The following is a 14,288-nucleotide window of genomic DNA, read 5'->3' on the forward strand; positions in this document are numbered from 1 at the left end:
ACAGTGAAGAGTACCTAGTACCCCACCTGTTCATGCAACACATATGCAACTGTAGGAGTTGGCAGAGAGTGAACTAACTGACCCTTTTCAGGTTGTCAGTAAATGGTCAATCCCAACAGTTCTTAAAAGTAGAAAAACATATTAAATTACAACAATAAATTGAAAGAGAATGTGATTCCAAAAGGAAAAATTAAGAAAAATTTTAGTAGCTATAGAATTGAACAATATTAATCAAATCTAACTTCTCCCAACCTGGCAAAAATCAGATAATTGTGACTTCACAAATATTGGTACATTCGATGACTATGCTACCAACTTGTAATGCTTGAAGTAAAATGTAAAACAGATAAACTGAGACAAAATTCAAAATCGTATTTAGATTCTATTATACATACTTGAGTTTTGAGTGTTCTTTCTGTTAACAGCTGTTTCTCGAACTGTGCTTTAATAGCTGCTGCGCTTATTTCTTCGTCTTTCAATCTTGACAGTTCTGAAACATGGAAAAAAGTTAAAATTACATTGGTAATTACAGCAGCTGATTAACATTAGGTATATGAAAAATAAACATTTTTGTTAATACATACGCTCTTGAACATCTTTCAGTTTGTTATTTAATTCTTCTTTCTCATTCGCAAGATTGGCAACATCACTAGTTAGTGTCCTATTAGTTTCTTCAAGCTAAGAAATGAAAGAGGAAAAAATAATCACATCCCAATTTACACAGTTTATGTTATAAAACAATGATTCAAATAAGAAACATTCTAGAATATTGTTAAACCTCTTATTTTATTTTTTATTATTATTTTTTTTTGTGAGAGTCTTGCTCTGTCACTCAGGCTGAGTCTTGCTTTGTCACCCAGGAGTGCAGTGGCGTGATCTCAGCTCACTGCAACCTCCGCCTCCTGGTTTCAAGTGATTCTCCTGCCCCAGCCTTCTGAGTAGCTGGGATTACGGGCATGTGCCACTACACCTGGCTGATTTTTGTATTTTTAGTAGAGAAGGGGTTTCACTATGTTGGTCAGACTGGTCTCAAACTCCTGGCCTCAAGTGATCGCCTGCCTAGGCCTCTCAAAGTGCTGGGATTACTTATAGGCATGGGCCAAAGCACCTGGTGTGAAGGAAGTTTAATTGTAAATTATGTGTTTCCCCTTTCCACCCATGATTGTATTTCATTACATACACATGAAACAATACATAGCGTGGCTTTATGTGATTTTCTTCTTCTTTTTTTTTTTTTTTTTTTTTCGTCTTTTTGGAGACAAGGTCTCAAGCTCTGTTTCCCAGGCTGGAGTGCAATGGCACTCGATCACCACTCACTGCAGCCCCAGCCTCCAGGGCTCTAAGGGTCCTCCCACCTCAGCTCCCATGAGTAGCTAGCTGGGACTATAGGCATGAGCCACCACACCTGGCTACATTTTTTTTTTTTTTGGTAGAAACAGGGTCTCACTATGTTGCCCAGGCTGGTCTCAAACTCCTGGAGCTCAAGCAATACTCCCACCTTGAACTCCCAAAGTGCTGCAATTACAGGCATGAGCCAGCATGCCAGGCTGTGATTTTCAATCTTACTGAATTTATCTTTCTGTAACTGTTTTCACTTAATAGCATATTAAATTATTAAACTGCTGATACAAATGAAGACCTAACTAATTCATTTTAACTGACATAATAGTTCCATCTTCTATTACGTTTAATGCATGCATTCATTCATTCATGGATTTTTTTTGCTAATATATTTATGCTGCTATAAGCATTGTGCCGAAGTTTCTATAGTGTATTTATCTTAATGTGGACTTTCTTTGGACTGCATTATGTGAATGCCTAAAATTTACTGGAAACTGTCATATTACTGACTGTACTATGCCATACCAAATTTATACTTCCCATAGTGAATAAGAATGCCATTTTCTAGACATTCTTCAGACACTTGAAATTGTCAGCCACTGAATTTCTGCCAACGTGATGGGTACGAAATGGTATTTCAAAGTTGTTTTACCTAGGCTTTTCTTCAACAATACTGAGGTTAAGTATGTGCTTATATATTTAGGTTTTCTCTTTTAGCTAAGTTTTCTTCCAAATTCTTTAATCTTATCTTACTGAATTACAGACATTCTACATATACTCTAGATACAAATCTCTTGTTTAATAAATATATTACAAATATCTCCTTTCTGTCATTTGTTTATGCTGTCCTCTGTCATATGCAATTTTTAGATTCTGTTCTAATAGCTTAAAATTTTTTTTTTTTTTTGAGACGGAGTCTCGCTCTGTCACCCAGGCTGGAGTGCAGTGGCCGGATCTCAGCTCACTGCAAGCTCCGCCTCCCGGGTTCACGCCATTCTCCTGCCTCAGCCTCCCGAGCAGTTGGGACTACAGGCGCCGCCACCTCACCCGGCTAGTTTTTTGTATTTTAGTAGAGATGGGGTTTCACCGTGTTAGCCAGGATGGTCTCGATCTCCTGACCTCGTGATCCGCCCGTCTCGGCCTCCCAAAGTGCTGGGATTACAGGCTTGAGCCACCGCGCCCGGCTAAAATTTTATTTTTCATAGTTAGTCCTTAAGATAGCTAGAATTTACTTTTGTGTGTGGTGTAGTGGGGATTTCATTTTATTCCTTTCCACATAAAAATACAGTTATTCCAAAACCATTTATGAAATGTGTCCTTTCCCTGTGATTTGTATACTGCCACCCCCATGATATATACCAAGTTCCTGTATGTGAAAAAATCTTTATGGCCTCCCTTTTTCATTTCCACTGAACAGGATTGAATATCCCTGTTCTAATACCACACTTTTTAATTACTGCAGCATTTCAATACGTCTAGTTAATTGATAGGGTAAACCTAACTACTTGATATTTGACCTCTCTCTGAAATTTTTATTGCAATTTTTTCAACCTGCATGGAACTGTTTTCCTGGTAGTCTCAAGATTCTTCTGAACTAAGTTCTATTTAAAAAGAAAAAAAAATGACCCTTTCACTTTAGACGTTTAACTTTGAATTCATTAACAGGTGAAGTCACTTTTAGTAAGCTCCTCTGACAACACTGAGAAGATGACAGTTAACTAGATAAAAAATCTTGTAGTCAGCATATATGATTTTTCATTTAGATCTGTGATACTTAGTATGTCTAAAGAAGGTTTAAGATATAGCAATTTAATTATAATCCAAAAAAGCACCAAGAATTTGACTTACAGAAGCAATTGTGGCATCTTTTTCGGTAAGTTCCTGTTTGTGTCTAGCCATCATCTCTTTGATCTCCAGCTCTTTCATGATCTTCTCTTTTTCCAAATCAGAATATTGTTCTTCAGCAATTGAACGAGCCAGTTGCTCAGAATCTGCTTTGGTCAAGGTGATCTCCAGTTGGGCAGCCAAGGAGTCCCTACATTTTAGCAATATATCATTTTAATGGTTCAGTTTTCACTATTAAGTGAAAGTTTTTGTCTAATTCACTTCATCAATAATTTTTTATTTGGTGATTACCAGGCGTTGTTCTAGGAGCAAAGTATACAGCTATGAACAAAAAGAGACAAGGGTCTCATACTTACCGTTCATCCTGTAATTCCTGTTTCTTTTGCTGTAATTCTTTACCAAGTTTGGTCTTTTCTTCACATTCTTCTTTAAGCTCCCTAACTTGTGTTTTATAAAGGGTCTAAATAGCAAAATAAATAAAATGTATATCATCATCAGGAATATTGCTTCACATTCAAAAGCTATCCAGACAAAAAGGAGAACGAACACATACATATATCTTCTTACTGTTAAGTCCCTGAGCAAATGAATAGTTTAATGAACCTTCCTATTTCTAGTCATCAATTAACTAATACAAATTCAGCTAATAATTAAGAAGCATGATTTTCAACTGGATATCATAGTGATATTTCTCATTTAATAGCATAGATAGGTAAAATGAATAAGGAGGGAAGGAAAAACATTAAGAATTTAGACAAAAAATGTTGTTGGCTTAAATCAATCAAAACAGGAGTTTCTACTTCATATTTCTGAAACTGATCTCAAAAAAGCACTATTAAAAATGATAATTTTATTATAATTTTATTTCTTGCCTTATGAAAATATTTTCTTCCTGAAAACAATGCTGTTAATCAGCTTCATCAGGTATGTTATGTGCTTAGAATTATTTTTCTAGCAATAATAAATTTCTCTTAAACTATCTATATTCTTTTGCCCAGCTGCTCTTTTTATATGAGTTGTATGGTATAAATAAAACATCCCATCCAAAACTGTTTGCTATTTGCAAATTAATGCGTCTGGAACTTACTGAGAAATACTGTTCTGCTTCGAGCTGATCCTGGAGCTCCTTCATTTGCCCATCTGCATCCTGACGTTCTCTGTGAGGACAATAAATCAAAGGTTTAACTAATGTACACACATTTTAAAGAAGCAGCTCTCATGGTATGGTCTGGGGGAAGCCCTGGAAATCTCTGAGGTTCTTCCACAGAACCCATGAGGTCAAATCATTTTCATAATACCGAGCACCATGGCTTTTTTTAAAGTCTCATTCCCTCGTTATGTACCATATGTACTTTTCCTGAGGCCACATGACTTGTAATTATGTCATTCTGATGGTCAAAAAAATGTGTTTGTGTGTTCCTGTGTTTTAAAGTTTTCTCAGTTTTAATTTCTAACACAATATAAATCATTAGATATAACAAACAAAAACAAAAACTCATTTGGAACCCTTGATGATAATAATAATAATTATTATTTTTTGAGATGGAGTCTCGCTCTGTCGCCCAGGCTGGAGGGCAGTGGTGCCATCTCGGCTCACTGCAAGTTCCGCCTCCTGGGTTCATGCCATTCGCCTGCCTCAGCCTCCCGAGTAGCTGGGATTACAGGTACCCACTACCTCGGCCGGCCTAATTTTTTGTATTTTTTGTAGAGATGGAGTTTCAATGTGTTAGCCAGGATGGTTTCGATCTCCAGACCTTGTGATCTGCCGTCCTCAGCCTCCCAAAGTGCTGGGATTACAGGCGTGAGCCACTGCGGCCAGCAGAACCCTTGATAATTTTTAAGAGTTAAAGGGGTTCTGAGACCAGTGTTATACTAAATCAACATTGAATCACACATTCATATACAGACATTGTGATCAGCCATTTATGCCAACCAAGTGTAAGAATCCAAAGAGCACCTCAAATCTGGTGATCTTAGTGGGGAGTGAAGAATGCCTGGGAGGGGGCTTCTGGGGAGGTGAGAAGTGCTGGCTTTAGATCTAAACATGGATGGTGGCTGCACAGATTTGTATACTTTGTAAAAATTCACTCAGCTCCACACTTAGTATTTGTGTACTTTTTCTGTATTATGTTAATCTTCAATAAAGGAATAAAATAATAAATAAAATAAAAGCAAGCCCAACAACCCATTTAAGAAACTAGGTTGAAATGGTATGTTAAATTCTGGCCTTATTTTAAAACATAAAAATTATAGTTATCCCAAACCAAAACTAAGGAGGAATAAAGCAAGATAGAGAACAATACAATTTGTATGATATAATTTAAAAACAAGCAAAAAACAAAATAAAATGTACAGAAAACTCAACCTCATATGTATTTGTTCAGATATATGGATAAAGGCACAGAAAATGGTCTGGAAGGAGAAATAACAAGCTGTTGACATGTTACCTCTGGAGAGAGGAAAATGTCTGCATTCATGAAGGAGAGCTTCTACTGCTTTATCTTTTTTCTTTTAAATATAGTCTTGAGTATTTTATAATGGGAAGCTATATGAATACCACTTGGGTATTTAAAAAATCTACAATGCAGGAAGACTCAGAGGGAGCACGTGATTTAACCCCAGTCTCTCCAGTTCGCATACTGCTTAGGAGGTTTATCCTCATTCCCATTTAACATAATTTGGTCACTTTGTTTACTCACTGGCTCTTAAACTTGCGGGTAAAAAAGGAAGTTACAACTCAATGTCACTTAACTGTGTCATTTCTGTATTTTATTGTTGATAAGTATACTGTTGAGAATTCATGATTCTTATTTCTCCATGAGGCAAAGATGTGAGAGATGCTATTTAACAAATATATGAAAGGTCAAGTTTCAAAACTGTCCAATCATTGTCAGTTAAGCCCACTTGTAGCAAACCACAGTAGATTTTCTTCTTCAAGAGCTGATATCTTTCATTTATATGTAACTTTTAAAACCTAATATTTATTAGGTATTTAAGAAAAGTAATTTTCAGAAAGTATTATTTCAGAAAGCAACCACGTAATAGGCACATGGTTACAAATGAGGAGTACAGAACAGCAGGAAGAAATTATGAGAAGTGGAAGTCTCCTCATGCCACACCTCTCCACCCCTACTAATCCTGTTCCCCTATAAGAAATAACTGTTTCATTTCTGTGTTGTCTTTTGGTGGTTACCTCCACATCTCAGTTATTTCTTGACATAAGTTTTAGATATTATTTGTCAATTCCCTGTTGTCAGACTTGAAGTTAGCTCTCTTGTCTTCCCCAACCTCTCCCCACCTCCCAATATAGTTGTATCACTCATCTAAGTGGTATAATGAACCCCCCATTTCCCTCTTAGAGCAACCACAAACTACAATCTCCCCAGTTTATTAGATGAGAACTCTAACACTCCCATCCTGTCTTTGTTTTTGAAATTTCATGACAATATGTCTAGATGTAGATCCTTTTTCGTTGATTTGTGGAGTCCCTTCAGTCTAAAGACATTTCTCCTTCGGCTATGGGAAATTCTTCTCTATTATTTCTTTAATTTCCTCCTCTTGGTTTTTAGTTCTTGCTGGAATTATTTGCTGGGTGCTAGATCTCCTAGAACAGTCCCTCTGTGCTTTACCTATGTCTTTCAAACTTTCCATGTCATTTCTTCTTCTGTTCTACATTTTAGGAAATTTCTTTGACTTTCCTTTGAACTCTTCCAACAAATTTATATTGGCAGTAATTATTCATCTTCAAGAGCTCTTTCCTTTCTGGCTGTTCCTTTTACATTGTATCTGGTTCTCAATTAATGAAAGCAGTATCTCTTGAAATCTTTGATCAATACTAATTACCAGTAGCTTTTTACAGTGCTTTTGTTTTTCCAGAACTTTTAGCAGTTCTCTTCTACTGTTTGATACATGTTTCCTCCAGGGGCACTTTTCCTCTTTCATTATCATAATCTTCCTCTTTCAGATTGCAGGCTTTCCTCGAATGCTTAGTGATACTTGGTTATTTATTTTCAAAGGAGGCGAGAAAAACTTTAATCTCTACGTATGTAGGAGTTTTCTCACTGGCAAGCTTCAGTTTAAGATGAGAGGCTTTAAAAGCCAGCATTAAGCAAGGGGACCCCTAAATGCCAGAGTGAGAAAGGCTTTTCACCCCATATTAGCTGTTCTAATTACCCCAGAGGTTGTACCCAATTACTCTGTAGAGGAGAATGCTCTGATAAAAACCCTAGTGGTGGGAGGTGCCTGGCTGCAGACATATCTGCAAGGGTATGATCAGCAGATTATGTATGTATGATATGTATGTATGTATGTATGTATGTGTGTATGATAGAGTATGATCAGCAGATTAGTTCATTTAGTGTCACAGCTTACTCCAGGCCTTACTTGCTCTGAATACTTTAATACTTTTTTCCATCTATATCCCACTTCATATATACCCCTGGCCTTATATATACTCCTTTCTTCTTTTGTTCTACTTCATCAGTCACAAGGGTTCCATCTAACTGCCATCTCATTCGCTCGAGAACTTTCTTGCCCTCCAATGCATTCTCTTTCTTACTTATTGTGGGTTTATACATTTTTAAAATTCCTTTACTAGAGTTTTTCTGGAATCTTACAAGAAAGAAGAGATACATATGTTGGCCATTTAAAAAAGAAGCCAACATAGCACTTCATATGTAAATTCCCATTCCATGTATTTTTTTTTAAATCTTGCATTCAATTACTTATGTACCTGCCTTATCTTCCTCACTGAATAACTAATGATAAAATGCTAGTAAGCTTCTCATGGGTAGGAAATGTATCTGGTTAATCTGTCTATCTTTCATAGTAACTACTACAATGCCTTACATCTAAGAGGGATGTAAACATTCATACATTTATTGAGGATGTAGTATATGTAAAACCTTAATCAAGGATTGGGGGCCGGGCACAGTGGCTCACACCTGTAATTCCAGCACTTTGGGAGGCAGAGCCAGGCAGATCACCTGAGGTCAGGAGTTCAAGACCACCCTGTCCAACATGGTGAAACCCTGTATCTACTAAAAATACAAAAATTAGCCAGGCATAGTGGCGGGCACCTGTAATCCCAGATACTTGGGAGGCTGAGGCAGAATTGCTTGAACCTAGGAAGGGAAGGTTGCAGTGAGCTGAGACCACGCCACTGCACTCCGACTTATGCAACAAGAGTAAAATTCCATCTCAAAAAAAAAAAGGACTAGGGAGAACAAAATATAAATAAATGATTTTTGCCCTTCAATTTTAACCCTACGAACACTTCCTATATAACCCTATTAGGTGGCTAAGATAGAAAACATGGGTGTCTTTGGTGGGGAGAGGTAAGGAAAAGAGGGATTAAGAAACAACAGAACGCTATTCACTTACAAGGAAAATAAGAGGCATACACACTAGGTATAAACAAAGCATTATTAGAAGTGGGAAGGAAACACAACCTAGATGATTAACTAGCTCTTACATTTGAATAAACACTATTGTTAGAATAAAAAGCTGGCCTGAAATGAGAGAGAAAAATAAAGCTAATATACAGGAAAAAAAAAAAAACACAATGAAAAAGATGTCTGATTATTGTTCCAATTTCTAGTTCCAATTTTAAAAGTTTAAATCTCATGAAGTTGAAGGTCTAGGCTTACCCTGGCAATAAACAGATCAGCCAAAAAAAACAAAACAAAACAAAAAAACAAAGTCTACTTGAATATTTTGAGCATCCTTTCTTAGACAGTATCAATCTTACTGACCTGTCACCAGGTATGCATTAAGCAGACAATTACAATGAGGATAAATTAGTAGTAGCTGTAGTCGTTGTAACAGTAATAGATCTAGCAGTAATAGTCCCTAACACTTCTCATATGATGCATGCTTTAAATAAACCATTGTTATCCTTTAGAAGATCCCTAACAAGGAAGCAATTACTGCTCCCTTTCACAAGTGTGATAAAAGGCTTAGAGAAATTAAATCATTTGCCCAATGTTGGTTAGGTGGTAAGTAACAGAACCAATATTCACAACTCTGTCTGGATCCAAAGCCTTTGTTCTTTCCACTCTATCACACTGTCTTTCATCAAACAACTAGGATCCAATATGACCTCTGGTCATGATTAGGAAGAAGTAATTCACCTACTAATAGAATAAATGGGACAAATTTTAATAGTATATCTACTATATATTTAAATTTATCTTTTTTAGAGTTGAGTTCCTGTTACGCTGCCCAGGATGGCATGTAGTGGCTATTCACAGGCATGATCACAGCACAATCTCACTTCACCTCAAGTGATTCTCCTGCCTCAGCCACCCAAGTAGCTGGGACTACAGATGTGCACCACCGTGCCTATAATATTTTTAAAGTATTTTAACAATAGGTTTTCCACTTTATAAGTAAATCAAGTAGAGCACTAGAGTATATCCTATGACACGATTTAAAATTTACATGCTGTTTATTTAACAGTCAAACATTTCCAAGTCTAAGAAACTAAGGAAACAAACAACAGGCACATGGACAATAAGCTTGAGAAAGAGCCCTGAGGAGGAATCTAAAAGCATGGTGTGAAAATCCCAGATATTTTCTTCTGCCTCATCACTAACACTTCCTCCATCATCACTTTGTAATTAGGTAGCAGCGGTAAAAACTGTTGGGGAAACAAATATAATCTTGAAAGACAACAGCGACACTCAACACATTACTTATACAGAAAGAAAAGAGAAAACGTGGTCAGGAAAGTAAAATGCTCAAAAGAAAACCCACAGATACACCAAAATTAACTTATACATGGATAATTCTGCATATTAAAACATCTCAATCAATTAACTTACTTTCGAAGTTCAGCATTTTGTTTTTCCAAGTTCATTTTCATTTCCATGAGATGGTTATTTTCTTGCTTTAACTGCTTTTCTGACATTTTTAGTGTGTTAACCTGTTGTGTTTGCATCTTCAGGTCATTTTGTGTAAGGCAGCGCTTCTGAGTTTCTTGCTCTATTTTTAATGTCAGGTTCCTAACCTAAGAAATAAATTGTGTACTTGGTATATAAGTAAATTATTTCTATTTCTTGGTATAAAATATGGTGATGTAAAACAGATTTTTTTACCCTTAGGTAGCTAACTCATTTCATACTAAAATTATTTTTGTATTTCTAATAATATTATAATTGTATTTTAAAATAAAATATAATCAGGTAAATATAACTTTAAAATGTTTAAATTATGATTCCTTTAGTATAGCATCAAAATTTAAACCAACAAGTTGTAGACTATTATAAGAAAAACTTTAAAATTATGAAACCATCACTAGACCTTCGTGAATAAACTTATTAATTCATTAGTTTATTATTAATCATTAGTACGCTTAATACTTACATCCTCATTTAGCACATCTTTCTGTTTAAGGAGCTCATTTATTTTCTGCTGTGACTGTTTGAGGTCACAGTCTAATATAGAACATCTTTTCTCAGCTTCTAGCAATAGGTTCTCCACTTTCTGTTTTAAAGTTCTTTCCTCCAAGAGCTTCTTCTCCATTTCTGGTATAATAAAAATGGACATAATCATAAATTTACATATAAAAGAAGCATTTCAAATATATGACAGTGCTAATAAAAATTACAATGATGCTGCCTTATATTTGTATTGATTTTCAATATTTTAATCATAAATTTAAAAATAAAAGCACATTAAATATATGACACCATACTAACAAAAATTATAATAAATGATGCTGTCTTATACTCTATTAATTTTCTTTTTTTCTTTTCTCTCTTTTTTTTTTTGAGACAGAGTCTCACTCTGTTGCCCAGGCCGGAGTGTAGTGACACAAACTCAGTTCTTCATAACCTCCTGGATTCAAGCAATTCTCGTGCCTCAGTCTCCAGACATAACTCAGGTTACAGGCGTGAACCACCACACCCGGCTAAGTTTTGTATTTTTAGTAGAGACAGGGTTTCGTCATGTTGGCCAGGCTGGTCTCAAACTCCTGGCGTCATGCAATCCACCCACCTCGCCACCAAAAGTGCTGGAATTACAGGCGTGAACCACTGCACCTGGTCTTAATTTTCAATTTAATATTTTCACTAGTACTCTCAATATATTTGAAATGTCAAGAATTTCATACTTGAAAATTAGGAGTTTCATTCACAGAGCATAAAAATGTATCACACTCTGCAATATTACATCTATTCTAATGGAAGCAAGATAGTTCTGCCTTTATATTCTACAAGATGCTTACATCTTTAAATAAAGGTTGTTTGTATTTTACTGCTATTCTGTGTCTCTCAGTGTTACTATATTTACCTTAAAACAATCCAGGTAGATTCCATGATCTCCATAGGACTTTCCATATTAACACATTATTATGCAGATGTTGAAAATTATGTTTTAGGGAGGTGGTAAAGGGCAGGACTCTGGAACCAAATTTTCTGAGCTTAAACCCTGGGTCTAACACTGTTTGACTGGGCAAGTGATTCACCTCTCTGCACCGCTGTTTCCTTATCTCTAGAATAGGGATAACAGCACCTACCTTCCTAAGGAGGTTGTGAAGATTTAATACATGTGTACCACTTAAATGCTGCCTGGCATATGGCAAGCACTTGGTAAGTGCTTATTATTTACGCAGAATTTTTAATGACCTAAGGAAACACTCACAATGTTTCTTCGCTGTTTTAAAAAGCAAAATGGTATAGAAAACGGAGAAAATTTACAAAATAGTATCCTACTCATAGGATCATGAGTAATCTTTGCTTCTTTCTTTTTATATTTTCCTGTATTTTCTAAATTACTTACAATAAACTTTTAATCTATTTTACTTATCAGAAGGCAAAGTGCCAAGTGATTTCAGTGTTAAATGTAAGTCATCACAGTTAGAGTATTATCTTGACATACTGGTACTTCAGTTCACATTCAATTAAGGCTCCTCTGCTTTTTCATAACTAATGCTCAACATCTAATTATCATCTATTATAAAGTTATATTAGATAAAAATTAAACCTATGAATATTTAGTGTTTAATGAATGGTCTTCAAAAGTGCAGAAAAATGAAACATTCCCCATGTAGTACTAATAATAGTTAGCATTTCTAAACACTTTACATGGTTTACTGCACTTGATTTTCACAACAAGGTAACAATACTATAATTTTCCCTTTACAGAAAACAAGGCACAGAAAGTTTAAATAACTAGACAAGGTCACATAGCTAGTAATTATTTGGTAAGCCATGTTCTTAATCCAAGGAGCCAATGACATGCAACAGAAGGACCAAAGGCTTTAGCCTCAGATTTGAATACCATTTATAATATTTAACAGTTTTGTGTACTCGTGTAAAATATGGAAGTCATCATGTATCTTACATCAGCGTTTTAACAGTTTGAAAAAAATGGTAGTTAATACTGAATTGGTTCGTTTTTATCAGTTCAGAGAATAACCACTAAACAAATGTCCTCATTTAAAAAAAAAAAAACAACACCATAATGTAGGCATAATGTAGAACAGAAAGAGGCACTACTGCAATAATGAAACTACTCTTTTTTTTTTTTTGAGATGGGGGTCTTGCTCTGTTACTGAGGCTGGAGTGCAGTGATGCAATCATGGCTCACTGCAGCCTTGAACTCCTGGGCTCAAGCAATGTTCCCACATCAGTCCCCCAAGTAACTGGGACTATAGGTGCACGCGACTACATCCAGCTAATTTTTCTATTTCTTGTAGAGACAGGCTGGTCTCAAACTCCTGGGCTCAAGAGAGCCTCCCATCCTGGCCTCCCAAAGTGCTAGGATTATAGATGTGAGCCACCATGCCTAGCCTGATATATTCTTTATCTTGTTTTGAGCAGTAGTTATGTGAGCATATCACAAAACATAAAAAATGTTTACATTTTATTGCATGTAAATTATACCTCAATGAAAATAATTAAACTCTGTCTTCTAGGCCACAGACAAGGAAATACAGCCCAGTAACTTTCTCCCTTACAATTAGATTTTTCTAAATAAAGTACTCATTTCATTTCTTATCATCCTGATTTAGTGCCTTAAACTACACTGATTTTTACTAAGAAAATCTACCATTTTAATTACATGCAATAATTAAAAGGCTATTTTTTTTAAGTGATTTACTCATAAATGTTATGCTTCAGCATGAAAATAAATTTCTGTTCAAAGGTTTTAAGCCTTTCACAAGAATAGCTTAAAGTACTGATTTTCTTTGGAATTTCAGAGTCATTATAAATAGTCAGTGTGGAAAAGAAAAAATTATCCTAAGACAATTCCAGGATAAAGGCTAGTTTATGGGAAGATTAACTTTGTTATCTATTAGTATTATATGGCTTCGACCAAATCTGACTAGTATCTTCATCACGTTAGAGATCAAAATACTCAGTGAACTTATATTCTAGTTAGACCAGCTATTACTTTTAAATCCTTACCTTGCATAAACTGGCAAGAATTTTATAATACAAAACTCTCGTATTACAAGAATTACCTGTATCAATAGTAACAGGTATACAGCATGTGAAGTTCAGACATACTTACTACTGATATACATATACAGAGTGGTACAGATATTGCCAGGTATATAATATTGAGAAATATTAATTTATCTCTGATCTAAAAATCTCTAATTTAAAATATTAATTTATCTCTGACCATGTAATTTTGTGTTTGGGTCTTACTATCTCAGAAATGATTACTGTAATGATACAAAGGAAAAATAATATCTATGTAAAGCTTCCCTAATAGCTGTTTCCCCTCCAATTCCCAATATTTGACAATGAAATATAAACAAATACGTTTCAAAACCAAAAAGCTGAACACAGAATCAATTCTTAGGAAGATGCTGCTGGAAAACCCTCTTTAAAAATGCATACCTTTCATGGCTTCTGATTTGGCTTCTTCGATGGACTCATAGATCTTATTTTTATCTGCTAGTCGTGCCTTTGTGGCCTTATGTTCAGCTTCTTCTTGTTCTAGGCTCTGCTGTATAACTTTTAGTTGGTATGTCATATCTATTTCCATGTTGCTTTTTTCCTGTTAAATATTTAAAATGCAGCTATCAACAAAAAAGAGACTAGCTCACAATTTCAAAAGCTTTCTATTTTTTTTTTTTTTTTTTTTTT

The 14,288-nt window shown here is 35.3% G+C and overlaps 1 protein-coding gene across 2 annotated transcripts in view; it reads right to left on the reverse strand.

Annotated features, from left to right (window-relative positions):
- Nucleotides 1-14,288, reverse strand: part of ROCK2 (Rho associated coiled-coil containing protein kinase 2) — a 188,118-nt gene that overhangs the window by 23,308 nt on the left and 150,522 nt on the right. For both annotated transcript variants that reach the window (XM_017853951.1, XM_017853961.1), the window contains exons 18-25: nt 14,040-14,199; nt 10,552-10,712; nt 10,011-10,195; nt 4,274-4,343; nt 3,543-3,646; nt 3,190-3,376; nt 585-678; nt 396-490 (exon numbers count right to left, since the gene is read on the reverse strand). In XM_017853951.1, coding sequence (XP_017709440.1) covers nt 396-490; nt 585-678; nt 3,190-3,376; nt 3,543-3,646; nt 4,274-4,343; nt 10,011-10,195; nt 10,552-10,712; nt 14,040-14,199 — 1,056 coding nt within the window. The remainder of the gene's footprint in view (nt 1-395; nt 491-584; nt 679-3,189; nt 3,377-3,542; nt 3,647-4,273; nt 4,344-10,010; nt 10,196-10,551; nt 10,713-14,039; nt 14,200-14,288) is intronic.

The sequence above is a fragment of the Rhinopithecus bieti genome, unplaced genomic scaffold (genome assembly GCF_001698545.2).
Source record: "Rhinopithecus bieti isolate Rb0 unplaced genomic scaffold, ASM169854v2 scaffold_1530, whole genome shotgun sequence".
Lineage (NCBI taxonomy): Eukaryota > Metazoa > Chordata > Mammalia > Primates > Cercopithecidae > Rhinopithecus > Rhinopithecus bieti.